The 24,442-nt window shown below is 33.2% G+C and overlaps 1 protein-coding gene across 5 annotated transcripts in view; it reads left to right on the plus strand.

Annotated features, from left to right (window-relative positions):
* The window catches only part of USP47 (ubiquitin specific peptidase 47), a 110,715-nt gene that overhangs the window by 61,036 nt on the left and 25,237 nt on the right, over positions 1–24,442 (plus strand). For all 5 annotated transcript variants that reach the window (XM_081262985.1, XM_081262989.1, XM_081262988.1 and 2 more), the window contains 8 exons: positions 7,848–7,943; positions 8,029–8,181; positions 10,595–10,762; positions 16,734–16,865; positions 17,347–17,423; positions 17,958–18,013; positions 20,248–20,360; positions 21,653–21,757. In XM_081262985.1, the coding sequence (XP_081119111.1) occupies positions 7,848–7,943; positions 8,029–8,181; positions 10,595–10,762; positions 16,734–16,865; positions 17,347–17,423; positions 17,958–18,013; positions 20,248–20,360; positions 21,653–21,757 (900 nt within the window). The remainder of the gene's footprint in view (positions 1–7,847; positions 7,944–8,028; positions 8,182–10,594; positions 10,763–16,733; positions 16,866–17,346; positions 17,424–17,957; positions 18,014–20,247; positions 20,361–21,652; positions 21,758–24,442) is intronic.

The raw sequence follows: 24,442 nt of genomic DNA on the forward strand, positions 1-24,442 counted from the left end.
TGTCACAAGTCCTGCCCTGATTTAACAGATGATTTGGACTGGATACAACTCATTTGGATGAAAGAGTGGTCCAAATTTTCCAAATATGTAAATATCACATAAAGAAAAATCTCTTCCACAGATTCTACCCTCATTTTTCCAGGAATTTGTGTGGTTTGATATAGTGGGAACCAGTTTTCAAAGTGGGGATTTCTGCTTTCAGATGGAGTAGATATATACATTGCTCTATTCCTCCCATTAAAACAACTGAAAACCTTGAACATTATATATAACATAAATAGAAGACTCTGAAAGGTGGAGAGAAGGCATACAGACTAGGGACCTCAGCACCCAAGGAATAATATGGTGGTGAGTTCCCTGGGTTTTCTTTTTGCCTAATGTATCCCTGACTTGGAGCTGAAGAAGTTTGCAACCCGGAAATAGCAATGGGCGCAGACTAAAATAATCTGCACTCTCTGGCCAAAGGACCAGGAAAAATTGCAGCTGGCAAGTCAGAAAACTTTTAGATGTTAATCACTGTCCTTTAGCCACACACCAAAGAAAAACTGTGATCTCACTTCAACTCATACCCCTTAAATGGAGATCCTAGAAGTTATAATTAACCTTAGAACATTATAAGAACTCTCCTTGACCACCCTCATCCACCACTCCGCCCAACCCTGGCCCCACTTCGGAGGTGTCAAGAGAATGCTGAGTAGGAAATCAGGATTTTTATCTCATATAAGAATAGTATTAGACCTCCTTGGCCTCCTATCCGTACTTGGATATTGAAGAGTTGCTCTTTCCCTTCCCCAGTAGAATGCTGCAAGAGAAGGCCGAATGGAGAATTAGGATTTTCACTCCCTTCTAGGATAATGTCATAAGCCTCCTCCAACTTTGTAGAGCCAGTGGAGACAATAAGGGAAGCATTAATAAGACACTCCTGCCCAGCAGTAATGAGGAGCCCCTGCTGAGTAGAAAACCAGTGTCAAAGACAAATAGCTAAACCAAAAGATTTAATAAGGTCCAAAATCTCATACTGAATACCAAAATATCCATATTTTAGTTTTTGAAAATTGTATAGTAAGAAGTCTTAGTTCAAATTAAAAGCAAAAAATCACGTCTCTGAAATGACATTGATACTAAAAGTATCCGAGAAACATTTTTAAGCAATCATCATAGAAATATTTCAGTGAGCAATTTCAACTCCACTTGAAACAAATGAGAAAATAGGAATTCTCAGGGAAAAAATAACAGATACCAAGAAATGAAATTTAGAACTAAAAAATTCAATGGATAGCTTCAACAGCTAGGAGACAGTAGAAGAAAATCAATGAACGTGAAGGTAGAACAATTGCTATTAGCCAGTCTAAACAGCAGAAAGATAGAATAGAATAATAAAATCTGGAAAGTTTTCGGGGACCTTTGGGACTATAACAAAAAGTTAAACTTGTGGCATTGGAGTACTGGGAGGAGAGGAAAAAAGTACTCAAAGAAATAGTGGCCAAAAACTTCCTGAATTTGGCAAAAGGCACAGACCTTTAGATCCAAGGAGCTAATGAACCCCAAACAGTATAAACCAAAAGAACTCTACATTAAGTTCAGCTGTAGCAGTCTTCTGGAAACTTAAAGAAAATGAAAACTAGCAAAAGAGAAAACATGCCTTTCTTTAGATGAAAAGCTCTCTGATTTCTCATAAGCACATTTTCATCAAAAACTATGGAGACCAGAAGGAAGGGGCACATTTTTTCAATTGTCAGAAGAAAAGAACTGTCAGCCAAAGTATTACACCCAGTGAAAATATTCTTCAAGAATGAAGAGACAATCAAGACATTCTCAGATGAGGGGAACTGAGAGAGTTTGTTAGCGGCAGACATGTTCTTAAAAAAGAAAAATGGTTTAGACAGGTCTCTAAATAGAAAGGAAATTATAAAGGAAGACGTCTTGGAACATCAGGAAGGAAGAATGAACAAGGTATGCAAAAATGTGAATCAATATTGTAGGTTTCTTTCCTTACTGAGTTTTCCAAATTAGGTTTGATTAGTCCAAAATTCCGATACTATCTGATATGATTCTCAATGTGTGTAGTGAAATATTTAAGACAAGTTTATCGTAAATTAGGTCGTGTCTAAAGACATAAAGGGAGGTAACATTTCTACACTTAAACTGATAAAAGAATGGCACCAACTGACTAGTCAGATTTTTCTTAAATACACACAAAATATTAATAATTAGAGCAATCACTGAAAAAGAGGTATGCTCAAAACCACTGTAAATTTTCTGTATAAATAAATCAAAGTATAATTTTAAAAAATGTTCAGGTAGCCCTTGGGATGACAGAAGAAAGTAAATAAAAATAACCATGAAACAAAAACCAAAATGGTACATATAGATGGTGTAAATATACCAATTGAAAGGCAGAGATGAGCAACATATGTTTAAAAAGTGACACAGTAATAGGCTATGTACAAGAAATGCTTTTTAAATATATTTGGTAAAGGCAGAAAGTAAAAGGATGAAAAGTGATACAACATGCAAATATTAATCAGAAGAAATCAGGAATAGCTATACTGGTATCAGATAAAGTAGATTTTAAAGAAAAGAAAATTACTGTAGTCGGGGGCATTGTATCTTGTTTTAAAAAAGTCAGTCTACCAGACTGGGGTTATGGCTCAGCAGTAGAGCACTCACCTAGCGAGGCCCTGGGTTCGATTCTCAGCATCGCATTAAAAACAGACAAATAAAATAAAGGTTTGTGTCCAACTACAACTAAAAATAAACATTAAAAAAAAAGTTCATCAAGACAACAATTCTAAGTTTGTATAAACCAGGTGACAGAGCTACAAAGTATGTGAGGCAAAAACCGCCAGAACTGAAAAGAGAAATAGATAAATCTACAATTATAGTTGCAGACTTTACTACCCACTCTTACCAATTGATTGATAGGATGACTAAACAGAAATAGCAGTTACTGAAGAACTCAATACCACCATTATCCAACAGGATCTAGTTGACATTTTAAAAATGCTCTATCCAATAAGCAGAGTATACATTCAAGTGCCTTGAAAGATAGATCTACTCTGGGCTATAAAACAAACCTCAACAAATTTAAAAGAAAATCATAGTGTACATGATTTCCAACCACAATGGTATCAGAATAGATATCACTAACAGAAAACACAGATATCACCAAAATGTGAAGGCTAAGCAACATACTTCTAAATAATCCATGGGTCAAAGAGGAAATATAAAAAAATACTTTGACCTAAATGAATATGAAAAGATACCAAATTTCAGGCAGCTAAATCAGTGTTGGAAAATTTATAGTATTGAAAGTTTAATTTTAAAAGTGGAAAAGTTTCAAGTCAGTAATCTTAAGAGTTCACCTAACCCAGGAAAAGAAGAGCCAAAAAAATCTCAAAACACTAGAGGGAATGACAAAAAAAGAAAGTAGTTGAAATCAGTGACATTTAAAACGGGAAATAGTATAGAAAATTAATAAGAACTGATTCTTTGAAAAATTCAGTAAGTTTTAAAACCTGTAGCAGAGAAATGAAATTTCCAGTTTGGGAAATGAAAAGGATATATCACTGCAGATCTTGTAGATACCAAAGTGATATAAAAGGGAGTAGTATAATGAACAACTCTGCACACAGAAATTTGACAGCCTAGTTTATTAGCTAAAATGAACTAATACCTTCAGAAGCACAAGCTGTAACTCAACCAATATGAATTAGATAATTTGAATACCCCCATAAATATTAAGCAAATTAAATTCATAATTAGAAATCTCTTGAAAAGGAAGTCTACAAATCTGAATTGTTTCACTGGATATTTGTACCACACATTTTAAGAACACTGAATACCAGTTTTACCAATCTCTTTCAAAAATAGAAAGGTCAGAATCCTTCTCAGTTTGTTTTATGAAGCTGCTGTTATCCTGATACTAAGCCAAAGACTCTGTGTGTGTGCGTGTCTGTGTGTGTGTATGTGAGAGAGAGAGAGAATTTTTCACGCATATAAGAAAATTGTTACCAAAACATTAGCAACTGGAACTAAACAACATAGAAAAAAGTATTACACCTAGGCACAGTGAAGCACACCTGTAATCCCAGCAACTAGGGAGGCTGAGGCAGCAGGATTACACGTGCGAGGCCCTGGCTTCGATTCTCAGCACCACATTAAAAATAGACAAATAAAATAAAGGTTTGTGTCCAACTACACAGCCTTAGCAAATTAGTGAGATCCTGTCTTAAAAAGGACTGGTGAAGTAGTTCAATGGAGCCCCTGGGTTCAATTCTCAGTACCCACACACTCACCAAAAAACAAAACAAAACAAAAAACCTAACTTCAGGAAAATAACAGCATTAGAATGCTGTAACTCAATACTCTGAGTATTCTGTCTCAGTACATTTTCTGTTGCTAATAACAGCTCCACAGACAGGGTAAGTTACCAAGACTAGAGGTTTATTTTGGCTCACTTCTGGTTCAGGGTGAGGGGTTGCATCAAGTAATGGCCTTCTTGCTGGCAGAGTTCCCAGGCAGCGTGGGGTATTACATGGTGCACAACAAGAAACACTGCTGGTCTTTCTTTTAAGAAGCCTCAGTATTCAGTCATGGGGCTCCACCCTGATAACCCTACCTAAACCTGATCACCTTCCAAAATCCCCACCTTATAACACCATAGGTAATTGAGCTTCCTTCTTCATACCTTGAAATGGAGATTAAATGTCAGCATGAGTCTTGGAGGGAACAAACCATATTCAAACCATAGCTCTTCACAAACTAGCAAACCAAAACTTGGTATTCAAGGAAAGAAATGAGTGAAAAAAAGGAAGAAATGCAGGAAGAGTATATCAAACTCAGGAAAGAAATTGAAGAAAAGAAAACTGTCTTAAAAGGAGGAATGAATTACAAAATAATCAAGAGTGAAAATCTGAAGGACATTCAATGAAAATGAGATGAAGAAGCAAAAAAAGATCTCAGGAAAAAGTAAACGAGAAGATCAGCAAAGGAGCTTCAGTTAATGGAATTGTGTGAAAAAGAGAAATCTTGCAACAGAAGTAATGGTTAAATTATGATTCAAAAAAACTTTCTGGGAATGAGGAATATATTAACTACATCTTTAAAAGGACCCACCGTGTACCTGGAAAAATTGACCTAGAACAATGAAATCTGAGATGCAGAAACTTTTTAACTTGATAAGTTGGGTTATCATTATACTTCTGAAGGTAAATCATAGCAATAGAGTAGCAATATCAAGATTTGGTATCAAGCTGAGTTTTTCTTCAGTTATAGTGGTAAGAAAAAAGTGAATTTGAACATTCTAGAACTGATTGGATATTGTATTCATGAGCCATTGTGTTTATTAGCAGATGAGCCTAATCCAGCCAAAAGATCAGTGGGGAAACTTCAACAAAAGAACCTTTAGTACTCAATACACTGAATTGTAAAATTAAGACTAAATAAAACAAGGGTGGGGACATAGGTAGAATAGAAATATGGAATGTCATATATATTAGACAAACTGTAAAGAATATCACATTTAGAAAGGGGAGAAAGAAAAACTAGAATAAGTTCACACATTTATGTGGATAAAGACAACGGATACTTAAAACTGGCAGACCAGGAAAAAAAGTTTAAGATGAAGACTAATAGAGGAACAAAAGGAATTAAGAGCATTAACAAAAGTATAAAGGCAAAAGTAACTCTAGAGCAAAATCCCTAACTTTGCTAAATTCCAAAGAAAATGTTTAAAAAGAAAAAAAAAAGTAAAGAAAGGAACATAGGACATATACATGTAATAATTATATAATAATGACTGAGATAAAACCAGACATAGTCGAATCAATATGAATGGGCTTAAATTGGTTATTAAAAATTTCAAGTAGACATCATTAAAATTTGGTTTAGACAAAAAGTCTTCTGAATGCCTAAAATAAAAGGTGCAAAGTTTAACCCTTGTAGTAGTAATCTGGCAAGGAATGTATAAAATTAATCTGAAGTGAATAATATCAGGCAAACCCAAACTGTAGAATGTTTTGTAAAGTAACTGGTCTCTGTTCTTCAAAAAATATCAGTGTCATGAAAAAAAGTAGGCTTTGGAACTGTTTCATATTAAATCTGAAGAGACAGGTAGTCTGTGACCCTGGATGAGATTCTGTACTACATGGGGAGAAATGTTACAAAGGGCATTGGTAGGGTAATTGGTAGAATTGGAAAGTAGACTGACAAAAGTACATTGTCATTATTAAATTTCCTTAAGTTTGATAACTACTGTTTATGTAAAAAAAATCACTGAGGTATCGAGGTAAAATTCTGAAATGGTTCAGAAAAAAATACATAATAATGTTGGGTTGGAAGGGGAATGAGGCAAAGGCAACACAATTTTTAGAAAGTTGATGAGTTTCAGTAGAATATTTGAGTGTTCTCTAGTCTCTCCCTATCTATGAACCATAAACCGGGGACCAGTACGCACATTAATTTAGAAAAGTAGAATTTAAGTAACATAACTTTCTCAAATTCCGCCACCCCCCCACACCTTTTTTAGACATTGTTTTACCAGTTCAAATTACTTGTGTTTAAAAAGCCTGGCAAATTTGGCATCAGTCCATTTTAACCTTAAGTGTGATGTCTTTGAAAGCTATTTTTTCCTCTGTTAGGTATTTACAGCATTTACCTATCTGCATTCTTAAAATATGCTTTAGAGATGGTGAAAAAAATTGTTTTCTAAGTGTACCCCTTCATATGACTTCCGGTAAAATGCTTGGACATGTGGAAAAACTCTACTATTTGTTTTTTTCTCCCTTCTTAATGCTTCCTTCTGGTATGAGAATAATATAAAAGTTGGGATGAATTTAAAAGCCTTTGGATATTTTTTCATATTTTTATCTTGTTCCAAAGTGAGGCACGTCAAATTATATGTGGATAGTAGTTTGATAAGTCTTGCTGGCTATTTTGCAACTAAATCTGTGTTACTAGATTACGCTCCTTTATTTATTTTTGAGGAACAACTTGTTCTGTGTTAACAGAAAGAAGTTTTAAAGATACTTTGTCGTAATGATTTCTTTTTTTTCTTCATACGTAATAAATATAGGTGAAGAAAAGAGAACATCAAATGAAATTTGAGATTATGTACCCAATCTTCATATGCTATATTGACTAAGTTTTTAATCATGAAAAGCCAGTGATTAAAAATGATTTTATGTCTCTTGATTATTCAGTAGTATTTATAGTGAGTTTCTTGCTTCTGTTTGTTACAGAGAAGAAAAAAATCACATGGTTCTACTGGGTGAAAAATTCAGGAACTTTTATACCTTTCCAATGCAGTATCTCACATGCAGTGAGACTTCACCATGGTTTTCAGTCTTTATATCTAGTGCAATAGGAGATTACTTTTTGATCCTGACTTTTTTGTTTACGGATGATTATATGATTTTTAAGCATTTGGATGGTGTGAATTTTTCAGAGGACAATGTTATTTACTGTACAGTTTTAAAAAGTTCTATTATAAGATTACATTTCTAAGAAGTATAGAATTACTTTTTAATGTAAAGATCAAGATTTTGTTTTAGGTTATTTAGCCAAATACCACAATGTAAAGTCACTAAAAAATAGGTAGAAATGACTGATATGCAGTACGAAGAAAAATAAGTTTTGTGCAAAAAGAAATACTATTTTTAAATCTAAGTTTTATAGTGATACATTATTTTCCTATTGAAACCTTTTTTCCCTTGATGTAATTTGTGGTCCTAATTTTCCAATCGTTCTACTTATCAACTATTTTGATAATTCCAGAGTTTTTATATTTAGGAATTTTTGTTTACATTATAAGTAATTATAAAATAATTATATTTTTTTCTAACCAGGAAGAAGCATTGCATGCATTTATTCAGCCAGAGATCCTGGATGGCCCAAATCAGTATTTTTGTGAACGTTGTAAGAAGAAGTGTGATGCTCGAAAGGTAAATGCCACATAGAGATTAGTTCTTAATTACTTGAGATAATATTCAATATCCAATAGAGTCCCTCCTTTTTGTTTCTTTTTAGGGCCTTCGGTTTTTGCATTTCCCTTATCTTCTGACCTTACAGTTGAAAAGATTTGATTTTGATTATACAACCATGCATAGGATTAAATTAAATGATCGGATGACATTTCCTGAGGAGTTAGATATGAGCACATTTATTGACGTTGAAGATGAGGTAAATATTTATTATATTTCCTTGTTATAAAATATTTCTCATAAATCGACTTTAGTTACACATGCTTTTTTGCAAGAGCTGTTTGAAGTAAATTAAGAGTAGATGCCATTTAGACGGTCACCTTGATAAAAGCTTTTCTTATTTTCTAATGTAAACTTCTATAAAAAAAACAGATTACCTTTGTATAAACTTTTCCTGACCACCAAAAACTACATATCAGGTATTCTTGTTTGTCAAATTTATGATAACTCTTTGAAAAGACAATAAGAATTTCACCTCTGGAATTTTTTCTTGATTGTGAGTAATCATTTCATAATTTCTTAGTTATTGAAACTAGTCTGCCAGTGGGCTTTTTGTTTCTGATATATACTAAACATGGAACAAATATATATGAATGAATGAATAAAGGAAACTTAAGGGGCATGAATTTAATTTCTTGTATTAAACGGAGTATCTGAGTTATTTTCACTTAAGGTTTGCTAGCTCTTAAGTTAATTAGGTTAAAAAGATATGAAATGCAAAGTGTTCTATTTTTCTTTTTTAATTAGTTGTTTTAAAAAAAATTTACTTAAATAGGTTGATCATGGGACTATACCATACACATGAAATGATCATCAGTTTCTTTCTACTCATTGACCTCCCAGAATTCTCTAGCGTTATTTAGTAAAAGATATATAATATCCCACTCTATTCTTTTCAAAACTCTTTTGATTGTATTTTGTGAAATATGTATGGTCATTTAGCATAGTGGTTATAGTGATAAATCTTTTTTGTGTTTTCAAAACTACCATGAAACAGTTTTTTTCTGGTTTAAATTGATTGCTATATTTATAAAAAATGCCTTTTCCTAGGAGCTCAAAAATAATTTTAAACATTTATCAAGTTTTATTTAGTACTCTTAAGCACCAGGAGGCAGTATTGTACACAAGAGCACATGTTTTGGGTTTAGCTGGATGTCAGTTCAAAGCCTGTAATCCTAGCTACTTAGGAGGAGACTGAGGCAGAAGAATTTTAAGCTTGGACAACTTACTGAGACACTGTCTCAAAATAAAACTTAAAAAGGGCTGAAGATGTAGATCAGTATAGAGTGCTTGCCTATCATGTGCAAGGCCCTGGGTTCAATCCCCAATACCACCAAAAAAACCAGAGTAGATGTCAGTTCAAATCCTTGTCTTGCTTCTTGCCAGCTTCTTGACCTTGGATAATTGACATAACTTTTCTGAGCCTCATTTTCCTAATCTGAAGGATAATAATTTTTTTTATAGCTATTGTGTGATGATGCCTTAGATGAAGTAGATGTTTCTTAAATGGTAATTGGCCAGATAACTTTTTAAAGGCTTAATTTAAAATAGTGTCTCCAACACTTTTTAATTAGAATAGCTACAAGAAATATGCTAATTTTTCAAAGGAGATATAATCTTTGTAGAATTTTTACTTAAATATAGATGTGTATTAGATCCATGTTTTAAATGTACTTAATGCATTTCTTTTAACCTAGATATAAAGTTTGGTAGATTCTTACAAGGAAATTCTAGGTAGAGTTATCCAGAGAAGAAATATTTTGGCTTAGTTGGGGTAGTTTCAGAAATGATCTCTTTTGACTTAAAGTTCTGAAATTGGTTTTCACTACCATTTTTCTTTTAACCAGAGTTTCTTGAGGGAAACAGACTGCATACTAGATGCAGTTCCTACAACATTCATGAGGAAAAAGTTTGTTACTTATTGCTTAGTTGATTCTAGAACTTCTGTGCAATGCCGTATACATACCAAGAGTCTGTATCTTAGAAAATTCTCAAACTATTGAAATAAAAACATTTGGTATGTCCATAAAATATTAAAGAAAAGGGTTGTTTGGGAATTTCTAAGAATTATTCAGTTAAATTTGTGTGAATGTGATTTTTTTTAAAACCATAAAACATAAAAAGTTATTTCTGCCTGTTGTACATCAGAATATAAAATTCTGAAGATAGATATGATGTCTTGTTTTTCTAATTATCTATAATACCTAACAGTGATAAACTGAATTGGACTTTTTGTTCAAAAAAAGACAAGATACTCTCCTGGGATTTGAAAACAGATGGAGCTCAGTTTGGAGCTTAGTTTCTTTGCTTTTATGAATTGTGCTGAAAGAATTGATAATTTTATACTATGCAATAATAAACATAAATGGGGTTTAATAGAATTCTGAATCACTAATTTGTCATTCAAATTTTAAGATAGAAATGCTATTAAAGTACTCTTTTTAGTTGTTTAATTTTACTTAAATCTGAATTTAAGAGAAATTTACTTACATACTTTTATTATTAAGGATATGTTAAATTATGTGAAAACGTTAGAATGTAGGTAAGAAGTTTTGATGAATATATTTTCCTTTATTTGGCTTATAATTTTAAGATACTTTTGTTTTATTAAGAAATCTCCTCAGACTGAAAGTTGCACTGATAGTGGAGCAGAAAATGAAGGTAGTTGTCATAGTGATCAGATGAGCAATGATTTCTCCAATGATGATGGTGTTGATGAAGGAATCTGCCTTGAGAGCAATAGTGGAACTGAAAAGATTTCAAAACCTGGACTTGAAAAGGTACCTTTCATAGTTTGTGGGTTTTGCTTTTGGTTCTGGGGATTGAACCAGGGCCTTATGCTTCTGGTCAAGTGCTCTAATATGGAGCTACACTTCAGCCCCTTGCTTTTTTATTTAAGAGAAAATAATCTCTGAGTTTCTTTATAATTGTGTAGCTGTTTTGAATCACACTCTTTGAAAGTTTCATTTTTAAAAATTAAGACTTCTTAATTTTTGTTAGTTTTCTGTGTACTTGTGCATGTGTATAAGATCATAATTAAACTTAGAAACAACCTACTTATTGGGGGGGACATTAATTTTTGGGAGACTGATCTATAAACTATCCTCCTCACCCCGTTACCCTCCACTCTTTCCCCCAAAAGAAAGGATGCTTAACAACCAGGAAACCAAGATCCTAGTACCGGCTCTGCCTTAAACATTGTAGCAAGTCAGCAAACCTTATATATCATCTGAGTTTTCTCATATTGCAAAATGAAAGTGTTGGATTTAATCTGTTGATTTGAAAAATCCTGGCCATAGGAATACTTCTGAAAGAGTTAATAACAGAATTGATCTTTTAGAGGTAGCAGAAATTCAAGGCTCTCACGTCTTTTTTGCTCTCCCATAATAGTCCTTAGACACTTTTGGAAAATGATATAGTTCCATGGATTATAATTTGAAAACCATAGATCTGGATAATCTCTGGGATAGGATTTTCTTTGTTCTATGTGAAAGATTTTAAGGTTTTATCAAACCATTTCTTTCACATTCATGTATTCTGCTTTATTGAGGGAAGAATTTCAGGTAAAAATGTCTTGTTCATGGTGTGAATAATAAATCACTTGAAGTCTCAAATCTTAAGAGTCATATTAAATATAGAGATTTGGGGTCAGTATTTAAGAAGGGGGTTTTACTAGAATAAATCTGTTACTAGATCATCATTCTCATCACTGTCACCATTACTCTTTGCATTTTTTGTTTCGTTTCAGTTTTTATTTACTTATTTTTTTTTATTTTTTCAGTACTGGAGATGGAACCCAGGTCCTTACACATGCTAGGCTAGCACTTTACCACTGAGCTACACCCTTAGCCCATTTTATGTATTTGTTTTGAGACAGAATCTTGCCAAATTGCCCAGATTGGCCTTGAACTTGAGATCCTCCTCCCTCAGCCTCCCAAGTAGCTGAGATTGCAGGCATGCTTCATTGTGCCTGGCTTAGTATTTTTTATTTATTTATTTTTAAATTTATATATAACAGTATATATAACAGCAGAATGCATTACACTTCTTATTACATATATTAGAGAACCTACATCTTGGGAGCAAATCTTTACCCCTCACACATCAGATAGATCACGAATCACTAGGGTATATAAAGAACTCAAAAAGCTAGACACCAAAAAAACAAATAACCCAATCAATAAATGGGCCAAGGACCTGAAGAGACACTTCTCAGAAGTTGATGTACAATCAGTCAACAAACACATGAAAAAATGTTCATCATCACTAGCAATTAGAGAAATGCACTCCAGTCAGAATGGTAGCTATTATGCATACAAACAGCAATAAGTATTGGTGAGGATGTGGGGGAAAAAGGTACACTCATATACTGCTGGTGGGACTGCAAATTGGTGTAGCCAATATGGAAAGCAGTATGGAGATTTCTTGGAAAACTGGGAATGGAACCGTCATTTGACCCAGCTATCCCTCTCCTCAGTCTATACCCAAAGGACATAAAAACAGCATACTACAGGGGCACAGCCACATCAATGTTTATAGCAGCACAATTCACAATAGCTAGATGTGGAACCAACCTAGATACCCATCAATAGATGGATTAAAAAAAAAAATGTGGCATATGTACAATGGAATATTACTCAACAATAAAAGAGACTAAAACCAATGCCGAATGTTTTCTTTGATATAAGGAGGCTGATTCATGGTGGGATACGGAGAGGGAGCATGGGAGGAATAGACAAACTCTAGATAGGGCAGAGAGGTGGGAGGGGAAGGGAGAGGGCATGGGGTAATTAATGATGGTTGAATGTGATGATCATTATTATCTTTGCCTTTTTAAATTACCTCATTCACCACAGATAGATGAATAGGAATTGTTGTATAATGGATAAGTGGATACATGACTTAATGTAAAGAACCTTGCATTGTTGTAAAAGTTGGTAAACTATGATTTAAGAGCCCAATCTAGCCATCGGCCTGTTTTTCTGAATACTCATATCATCTGCAAATTAAGGCAGATTAATTTCTTCCTTCTCAATACGTATGCCTTTTTCTTGTCTTATTGTACTCAGTAAGCCTTCTAATACAGCATTAACTAGGGGTGTTGAGAGACCCCATCCTTGCCTTCTCCATACTTTAGGGAGAAAGCTTTCTGTCTCATACCATTAAGTATGATATTGGCTCTACATTTTTTGTGGGTATTCATTGTCATATTAAGGAGGCTTGCCATTTATTCCTAGTTTGTTTAGTGGTTTTTTATTTGTTTTGTCATGGGGATTAGATACATTGATCTTGAATTCCATTGGTTAATTTTCTAATATTGAATTAGTTTTGTTTAACTGGAACAAATCCTATTTTGTTGTGATATGTAATTCTTTTTAGACATTGATGAATTTAATTTGCTAGTATGTTATAGATTTTGTATCTGTGTTCATGAGAGGCATAGGTGTGTGGCTTTCCAGTCTTGTAAAATGTTTATCTTGTTTAAGTAATGTTGGGCTCATAGAAAGAATTACGAAGTGTTCCCTCATTTTGGAAGTGATTTTAGAGAATTGGTATATTTCTTCCTCAAATGTTTGGTAGACTTCACCAGTGAAGTAATCTAATCTCCTTACTAGTTATACATCCATATGTTTTGATATATTTAGGTTTTGTTTTCATTTTTATTGAGATTTTTTTCTAATTTCTTATGTGACTCTTTGATTCTTTGTTTTTAAATGTCCTCATATTTGTGAGATTTTTTTTACTTTTCTTTTTAAACTGATTTCTATCCAGTTTCCTTCACTTTTGAAGAATTATTTCTCTGAATGTATTATTCTAGGCTGCTGGTAATTTTTTTCTTCAACATTTGAAATATTTCACTATCCTCTTCTTGCTTGCATGCTTTATAATGAAAAGTATGCTGTAATTCTTATCTTGGTTCTTCTTGAGGTAAGATGCTACTTCCCTTTTGGCTCCTTTGAAGACTTTTTTCCCTTTGTTTTTGGTTGCAGTTTGAATATGATAAGCCTAAATGTGAAAAATCTTTTGTGGGTTTATTTATTTGTTTGTTTGTTTTGTGAGGGGGGTTAGTGATTTATCCTGCTTGGTGTTTTCTGAACTTCCATTTCTGTCATTTGGTGCTCAGTGTTTTTATGAGTATAGTTTTATTGGAACAAGCCATTTCCATTGTTTACATATTGTCTATGTCTTGTATAGTGCCTTAACAAGAACTGAATAGTTGTGGCAAACATCGTATGACCCACAAAGCTTAAAATGTTCACTATTGGACCTCAATATGAGAAGTTCAAATAATCCCAGGCTTTAATTCTGACATTGAGAGTAACAAGCTATATCACTTCGGGCAAATCATTTAGTCTCTGTGCCTCTCTTTTGGCACATTTTGGAGGAATTTGGACTAGATCTTTTCTGTTGTTCTACCCAAATCTAGAAATTTGTAAATTTGTTTGCCAGTACTATGTTTGAAGTTTTATACCCTTTTTATTTTATTTAAGAGAATCTATCATTTTGTTAACATTAAAATAGAATAATAGATATGTTTTTATGTAATTTTATTTACAAATTATCATTCTACATTTTGATAAAATCACTCTTAGTCTCCTTTCTACTTTTTTTAACATGTATTTTTTTTTAGTTATAGATGGACACATAGTATCTCATTTATTTTTATTTGGCTCTGAGGATCAAACCCAGTGCCTCATACATTTGAGGGAAGTGCTTTTCCACTGATCTACAGCCCCAACCCCCCTTAGCAATCAAGTTTGACTTGGAACTAAAAGTGCTGCTCTTGAGAACCCTTACTCTTTCATATAGACCATATTATCTTTTGTTTATGTTTGTATATTTATTTGATTTATGATAGATAGGTACCTTTGTTATCTATAATTTTCTACCTTCAGAATTTTCCAAGGAAATAATTATATTTTGACTTTGCTAATTATAATGAAACTTTTAAAATGTATAGATGCAGGTTTTAAAGGTGTCTACATATCATAAAATATTATTCATATCATTCAGTCGCATCCAGAGTTTGTCTCATCTCACATTCTTTTAAGGGAATTTTAATCTGTTTATTCACACTTTCAAAAGGTAATTTTTAAAAGATCTGATGCATGAAAAACCTATGATGATAAATTACTTATAGTTTTGCATTTCATAAGTTTAGTGCTTTAAAAACAAATTCTGGATTGCAGGTAAATTCTGAAACCTCTGTCACTATGGTAAATCTTAGTTTTAGAAATAAAATTTAACTACACAAGGAATTTTTCAGGCATAATCAAAATTTGTTCTAAAAACTTCAGTATTAATTATAGTCAGTTTAAAGTTATTTAAGATAAACTGAATGTTATGAGACTTCTCAGAGGCAAAAATGCCTTTTTTTAAAGAATTAGGGCTGGGGCTTTAATAGCTTAGTGGTAGAGTGCCTGCCTCGCATGTGAGGACCTGGGTTCAATCCCCAGTACTGCAAAAAAGAAAAAAGAAGGGGCTGGGGTTGTGGCTCAGCAGTAGAGTGCTTGCCTAGCACGTGCGAGGCCCTGGGTTCTATCCTCAGGGCCTAAATGTAAAAAAATAAATATTAAAAAAAAGAAAAGAAAAAAGAAGAAGGGGGGACATGGATAAGAGAAGCTCTAGTTCTTGTAGAAAAGTTAATAACACAATGAGGGAGAGGTGGAGAATAGAAGTTGAATGAAGGGAAGGGACTATGGAAATGGGGAAGATAGTAAAACCAGACAACTTTCCTATGTTCATATATGAATGCACAACCAGTAAAACTCCATATCATGTACAACCAACCACAAGAATGGGATCCTAATTAGAATAAGTTGGAGTCCATGTATGTAGAATGTCAAAATACACTCTTATCATGTATATCTAAAAAGAACTTTTAAAAAAAATTCGCTTGGTAGCAGCTGGGGAATCTTCTCATATCAAATTGCCTTTTTAACCTTTTTACCTTCCTTTTATTTCCATCTTCCTCCCTGTCCCTTTTGTAAAAGAATTACTGGTCTGCAAGATCTGTAGTATCTCCAAGTATCTTTGGACCTGTGAAGTGTCTGGGCTGCTGAAAGAAATGATAGCCATAAATATAAGGCAATTCGTTTGTAAATCATCTCTTTTTAAAATAAATCCCTTTATTTCTATTTTCTTTCAAAAACAACTTCAACACTGCTTTAATAGTCTATCCTTCTGTGAAGAATTGTTAACTGAAGAGGACATTATTAAGAAATAATTTTATTATAGATATGATAGAATTCAGAATTCATTCTTAATATTAGGGAGAGATGTCAGATTAACAGATCATTCTATCACAGATACTACATAAATATTAGAAAATGTTCCAAATAATTATAGCTCTTAGCTCTTTTGTAAAGGAAATAGAATCTTATTTGAATAAAAAACCAGTATTTCATATGAGATTTCTTGATGTTCACTGTGCATGTTAAAAATTGTGCTTAGCTGGTGCTTCTAATTTCAGAATGTTCTTTAATTTTTTACCTAAGTTTATATTTATAGATAAATATAATTCCAAAGGTTATCGTAAAATTAAAATGTGAAGGAATACACCGAGTAAAATTTGTGAGATATAAAATTTTTTGGTGACTTGTCATTTTAATTTTATCTTAGGGAAGAGTTAACCTATGATAGGTAAGACAATATCAATATCTCTATATGTTAATAGAGATAAGGAAATAGTCAAATAAGGATTTTGTGGTTTTCCTCTCTGAATTACTTTTGTTTTTTTTCCTCCCTCAGAATTCCTTGATCTATGAGCTTTTCTCTGTTATGGTTCATTCGGGGAGTGCTGCTGGTGGTCATTATTATGCTTGTATAAAGTCGTTCAGTGATGAACAGTGGTACAGCTTCAATGATCAACATGTTAGCCGGGTAAGGCGTCCTTTCAGATTAGTATTCTGAAAGGCAGGAGAGGGGTATTTCTAACCAACAATAGGGTTTATTTAAAATGGAAATATCTGTATAATGATGTTATCTCAAGACCTGCTTCAAATAAGTTTTTCATTTTCAGTAAATTTCTTGCTTTTGCTTATTGTAGTTCTTTGTTTTGTTTGAGCTTGTGAATGTTTCCCAAGATAGACTACTAATTTTTCTTTTGCCCTGAGCCTTCTCATGTGTTCCTTGTGCTTCATATATATATCTTTAGGAACACTAGAACTGACTGGCTGGTAAACAGCCACTAATTATCATTAAATTTTTAAATTGATATCTAGTTCCTTTTTAATTGATATCTAGTTCCTCTTGAGGATCTGGGTAGCATTTAACTCTCTAATTAATAGATTGGATTATATATTGGCCTTAATTTAATGGTGCCATAGATTTTACAAAACAAAATAATATAACAACTTTTTAGATAACACAAGAAGACATTAAGAAAACACATGGTGGATCTTCAGGAAGCAGAGGATATTATTCCAGTGCTTTTGCAAGGTAATTTTTAGTGTTCATGAGTTTAAATTAATTCTAGCTTCTCCAAGTATTTGTTCTCAAATATTAACCCCTGGGTTGTAAACCACAGCCCATGGGCCAAATTCAGCCCTTCTCCAGATTTTAGAAATAAAATTTATTGGAATACTGACATAGTCTTTTGTTTATATAGGTTGTGTTGTTGCTTTCACACTACAAGAACATATTTCGAGTAGTTATAACACAGACCATCTGGCCTACAAAGCCTAAGGGTTTTTCTTTCTGGCTCCTTCCAGAAAAAAATTTTGCTGACTGACAGTTCTCATTTCAGTACATGGCTTTGTTGAACACTTTACTATGTTACCAAGAAGAGATAAAGAATTTTTTCATAAATATGTCATTAAAAAATGTAGACTTTCCTCTTTCTGGAATATTTTAAATTTTAATGTATCTGAATAGTGGTATGGCTTTGTGATTGTTTGAAATTTAAAAACCCACAATTTTAAATGAATATTTGTTACTTTTTGTCCCTATTAATCTTTTTTATGTTTCTACTAGTTCCACAAATGCATATATGCTGATATATAGACTGAAGGATCCAACAAGAAATGCAAGTATGTTAACTTACAGTTATTTGACTTGATTTTAATTATAGTATAAACTCATTTCTTTTACAAGTTTTGTAAACCCACATAACCATTTTTAAATGATAGAACAATAGGGTTTTTTAAATACTTGAAAGAATTATAAAGACTTTTTAAAAGTAAGTGGTAAAAACACTTGAAAAAAATTGAAATTTTTTAAGTATATTAAGCAACAAGGTTACACTTCTTTTTCTTTAAATAAATTGGATATTTATTTTTGCAGTAAGTTTTGAACTATGTGCGCTTTGGTACAGTGATAATAATTCCAGTCCTGTGTAGGACTCAACCAGCTGCATGTCCTAGAGCAAGTTATTTAACCATTCTAAAATCTTTCTTTACACATCTGTCAAATGCATTAATAAAAGCATTTTGTGTGGTTGTTATAAAAATGAAATAACATTTTAAGAATTTAGCTTCATATCTCACATGTGATAAAAACTCAAATTTAGCCATTATTTTCTTCAATTTCAAGCTTTTGGGGTTTGTTAGTATCTAACAAATGGAATCCCTAGATGACCTGAAACACTCTAGAAACATTTTTAGGAACTAGAGTGAAGTATCTCTGCTTATTTTATTAAAAAGCAAGTAAGTTTGTATGACTCTAATATGCATCCTTTATTACATTTTTTTATTAGTTACTCATGACAATACAATGATCTTGACATATCATACATTTGAATCAAATGGGGTATAATTTCTCATTTAATACATTTTAATGTTAGTAAGAATCCCAGAAATAATTCTAAATATAAAGTATAGTTTTGTTTGTTTGTTTTTTGTGTTTTTACTTATTGGTAATAATTGCTTTTAAAATTACAGTTCTTGTTTTTTCTTGCTAATTTTGACTGATTCATGCAATATTGTTAACAGGGTTGTGTATGAATATGTAGATACATACAGAGATGAAGTGTTTGCCCATATTCATTTTATAATTAAAAACAATCACTGCCTTTGATTTCAACATACTTTTTTAGAAACTGTCATACTGTTAGTGAATCTTTAGCATTACAGTGTTTTTGTTCACATTTTTGTGAGCCCTCATCAAATTGTGGAGTCAGCTGATAGAAGGCTTAGAACTTAATAATCTTTCTACCAAAAGTATATTCTAGGATCTGTCATACAGTAACTATTAAACAATTTAATGTAGACTTTACTATTTAGTGAGTTTTAAGAACACAAGTAATCATTCTTATTATATCATAAAGAAACTGTACATCAAAGACTAACTTGTTCCAGGTCAAGCTACCTGGAGGCTGTGACCCAGTTTTGTAATTTATGTATAGATCCAGCCTTTACTCCCCAAGCTCTAGTTTTGTTATAAAGCACCAGAGGGCGCTATATGACATATAATGAATAATTTTAAATTTATAACTCTTTTCTAAAACCATTGCATTTTTACCTTTTATGGAGACATGATCCTTTGGTATCAATTGTTCTCCTTATTTAATGATACTTGTATTATTACTTTGAGTTACATATGAAGTTAAAATTGTTATAAAAGCTTCCTTAAAAAATAATTTGTATATAGGTCTTTGTAATAATTTTTGTGTATTCTGTTTTCTTTTAACTGGTTATTTTTCAAATGACTGTATGGCAGAGAGGAATGTAATAGATAAAGTTATTAGTTTTGTCACTCAGCCTTATTTGGTTAGAAAGCAACTAAAAGATTACTTCAAGGACAAAGGAAAGATAATACTAGTGCAGAATAATAACAAATAGGTAGTATTTGTAGTAGTAGCAACTACAATAGCAGTGGCATTTATCAAATTTTATTTTCTCCCAGATAATAATTGTGTGGGGTAGATGCTATTCAGGTGTAAAGAAACCTGAGTCTGGAGACATAAACTTGCCCAAGGTCACACAATTCGATGGTGATGGCACAATTTGAAATTAGAAATGCTTTTGTTTTTGAATTTTAGAGGGGCCTTTTCACTCTAAAATCTTAGTTTACATGCTCAAGGTCTCCTGGAGTCAGAAGCCATTTTTGATGAATATGTGGCTTTTTAAAATATGAGCCTGACTAGCAATACCTCTTCATCTTTGCCTAGAATAAGCTTGTGTTCCATGTTGAGGAAAGAATGTAACTGAAATACATTTCCATGAGTACAGAGTAATAGGATATGACAGGGAGCATAGTAGAAAAGCATGAACAAAAGAATCCCAATTTCATTGACACTGCCTTATCCTGTTTTTATTATGGATAGAATTTCTAGAAGTGGATGAATACCCAGAACACATTAAAAACTTGGTGCAGAGAGAGAGAGAATTGGAAGAGCAAGAAAAGAGACAACGGGAAATTGAGCGTAATACATGCAAGGTTAGATTCCATCAATTTTACTTTTAATTGAAAAGTGTTATTTAAATTTGCTCATAACTTACTCATTTGATTGAATCTACAGACACTTATACATTAAATAGTACCAACTCTACTATAAACCAAAATTGATTTGATTTGATTTGATATATAAAAACTCAGTAACATAATGACAGTGCTTGGTGCTGGTGAAGCTGCAGAGAGGTGGACATTCTCATATGCTGCTAAAAAATTGTTACAATTTTTATGAATAGTATTTATCAAGAACCTTAAGCAAATTCATATTCTTTTATATAATTTTTCTTTTTTTTTAAAGATAGAGTGAGAGAGGAGAGAGAGAGAGAGAGAATTTTTTAATATTTATTTTTTAGTTATCGGCGGACACAACATCTTTGTTGGTATGTGGTGCTGAGGATTGAACCTGGGCCGCACGCATGCCAGGCGAGCGCGCTACCGCTTGAGCCACATCCCCAGCCCCTATAATTTTTCTTATAGAAATATTACCTAATAAAATGATGATACTTCATGACTAGAAGCATATTCATCTCAGTATTTTCCAAAATTGGAAACGACCCATACATTTATCATAGAGGATTTTTTTTTTTAAAAAAGAGAGAGTGAAAGAGGAGAGAGAGAGAATTTTTTTAATATTTATTATTTTTTTAGTTCTCGGCGGACACAACATCTTTGTTGGTATGTGGTGCTGAGGATCGAACCCGGGCCGCATGCATGCCAGGCGAGCGCGCTACCGCTTGGGCCACATCCCCAGCCCATAGAGGATATTTTATCATTGAAAACAACCTGAATATTTATCATTAGAGGAATGATTATTACTTAGAATTGGAATGCTTATGATACATACTTACAAAGAAGTATACAATGTTTAAAATTAACATTTTTAATTATTTTAAGATATAGTCTCAGCCAAGCACAGTCCTCACACCTGTAATCCCAGGGACTTGGGAGGCTGAGACAGGAGGATCACAAGTTCAAGGCCAGCTTCAGCAATTTAGCAAGGCTCTAATGAACTTAGCAAGACCCTGTCTCAAATAAAAAATAAAAAAGGCTGGGGATGTGGCTCCATGGTTAAGCACCCCCTCGGTTGAATCCCCAATACCAAAAAAAGAAAAAGAGAGAGTTACTGCAATTAGTGAGAAGTATGGATATAAAGAGAATGAGCCAGATTAGATTTTTTGTTTTTAATGGCAGTATTTTGACATTAGGAAAAATGCTATCTATAAAACAATTAAGCTTTGACTCTTGATCCTAAGTTAATGATATTTTACATTTTCTAGATAAAATTATTCTGTTCACATCCTATAAAACAAGTAATGATGGAAAATAAATTGGAAGTTCATAAGGATAAGACATTAAAGGAAGCAGTAGAAATGGCTTATAAGGTATGTTTAGTTGCATTTATTTATCTTTGTATTTTTCACTTTAAATAATTGTTATTTACTATTCATTGCATTTAATTATTGATAAACTTATATAACATTATTATAATTTCCTAAATTTTTATTATAGTTAGTAGTAATGTAAGATCTTGCAATAAATTTATAGCCCATTAATTCAGTCCTTTTATTCTTTTTTTTTCTTTTTTTTTATTATTAGTTGTTCAAAACATTACAAAGCTCTTGACATATCATATTTCATACATTTGATTCAAGTGGATTATGAACTCCCATTTTTACCCCGTATACAGATTGCAGAATCACATCAGTTACACATCCACTTTTTTACATACTGCCATACTAGTAGTATATGTTATATTCTGCTACCCTTCCTATACTCTACTATCCCCCTCCCCTCCCCTCCCCTCCCGTCTTCTGTCTCTACCCCATCTACTACAATTCATTTCTCTCTCTCGTTTTTTTTCCCTTTCCCCTCACTTCCTCTTATATGTAATTTTGTATAATAGTGAGGGTCTCCTTCCATTTCCATGCAATTTCCCTTCTCTCTCCCTTTCCCTCCCGTCTCTCGTCCCGTTTAATGGTGATCCTCTCTGTTCTTAGTTGCCCTCCTTATATCAAAGAAGACATTTGGCATTTGTTTTTTAGGGATTGGCTAGCTTTACTTAGCATAATCTGTTCTAATGCCATCCATTTCCCTGCAAATGCCATGATTTTGTCATTTTTTAGTGCTGAGTAATACTCCATTGTGTATAAATGCCACGTTTTTTTTTATCCATTCATCTATTGAAGGGCATCTAGGTTGGTTCCACAGTCTAGCTATTGTGAATTGTGCTGCTATTAACATCGATGTAGCTGTATCCCTGTAATACGCTCTTTTAAGGTCTTAGAGGAATAGTCCGAGAAGGGGAATAGCTGGGTCAAATGGTGGTTCCATTCCCAGCTTTCCGAGGTATCTCCATACTGCTTTCCAAATTGGCCGCACCAATTTGCAGTCCCACCAGCAAAGTTCAAGTGTACCCTTTTCCCCACATCCTCGCCAGCACTTGTTGTTGTTTGACTCCATAATGGCTGCCAATCTTACTGGAGTGAGATGGTATCTTAGGGTGGTTTTAATTTGCATTTCTCTGACTGCTAGAGATGGTGAGCATTTTTTTGTGTACTTGTTGATTGATTGTGTGTCCTCCTCTGAGAAGTGTCTGTTCAGTTCCTTGGCCCATTTGTTGATTGGGTTGTTTGTTTTCTTATTGTTTAATTTTTTGAGTTCTTTGTATTCTCTGGATATTAGGGCTCTATCTGAAGTGTGAGGAGTAAAAATTTGTTCCCAGGATGTAGGCTCCCTATTTACCTCTCTTATTGTTTCTCTTGCTGAGAAAAAACTTTTTAGTTTGAGTAAGTCCCATTTGTTGATTCTTGTTTTTAATTCTTGCGCTATGGGTGTCCTGTTAAGGAATTTGGAGCCCGACCCCACAATATGTAGATTAGAGCCAACTTTTTCTTCTATCAGGCCCAGAGTCTCTGTTTTGTTATCAAGCTCCTTGATCCATTTTGAGTTAACTTTTGTGAATGGCAAGAGAAAGGGATTCAGATTCATTTTGTTGCATATGGATTTCCAGTTTTCCTAGCACCATTTGTTAAAGATGCTATCTTTTCTCCACTGCATGCTTTTAGCACCTTTGTCAAATATATCTCTTTTATTCTTTTTTTTCCCTCTCCCTTTTTTTTTAAAGAGAGAGTGAGAGAGGAGAGTGAGAGAGAGAGAGAGAGAGAGAATTTTTAATATTTATTTTTTAGTTCTCGGCGGACACAACATCTTTGTTGGTATGTGGTGCTGAGGATCGAACCCGGGCCGCACGCATGCCAGGCGAGCGCACTACCGCTTGAGCCACATCCCCAGCCCCTCTCTTTTATTCTTCTTTGGAAAATATACTCAATTGATTTTGAGAACTTCCTCACTCTGAAAGCCAGTTAATTATAATTAAAAACAAAATATTTATTTGTTCTTTCCAGGCATTTAGCAGCTATTTATTAAGTAACTACTATATGAAGCATTAGAGATACCGGAAAAAGATGGTTACTACCCACATGGGGTTTGTAGCACATTAGAAAAAAATAGCATTTAAACATCCCAATTTGCGTTGATTTTATTTTTTATAAGCTAAATCAATAGTATATTGAAATAATTTATTCTGAGATCTTAACCAGCATAGAGATATTTGGGGAACATTATTCTAAGTAGAGAAGGCAGCATGCATAAAGCTCTGAGGTAAAGGAAGTGCTTGGCATGTTCACGAAACAAAAAGAAGGAGTACTGTGTTTACGTTATCTTCAATTAGAGCACAGAATAACAAAATAAATTATGATATCTTATAGGAATGATATTACATTTTGTTCTAAGAATTATGAAAAGTTACTTGTGGGGTTGGAAAGGTAAATAGAGAAGCACTCTTACTGGATCATTCAAAATATCATTTGTGGTTCTTGACAAATGAAAAATTTCCCTTTTCCATAAAAACCTAATAGAACTTAACTAAAGTTAGGCATTCATTACCTGGAGAAAAATTCTATACTTTATCATTTTGTATATTTTATATGTATGATTAGTTAGACAACTAAAAACAGCTCACAAGATAGCTGATCCTCTTCTCAAAGTGTGAGCCAGTGCATAACCTG

Source organism: Spermophilus citellus (assembly GCF_964194105.1).
Source record: "Spermophilus citellus genome assembly, chromosome: 2".
Taxonomy (NCBI): domain Eukaryota; kingdom Metazoa; phylum Chordata; class Mammalia; order Rodentia; family Sciuridae; genus Spermophilus; species Spermophilus citellus.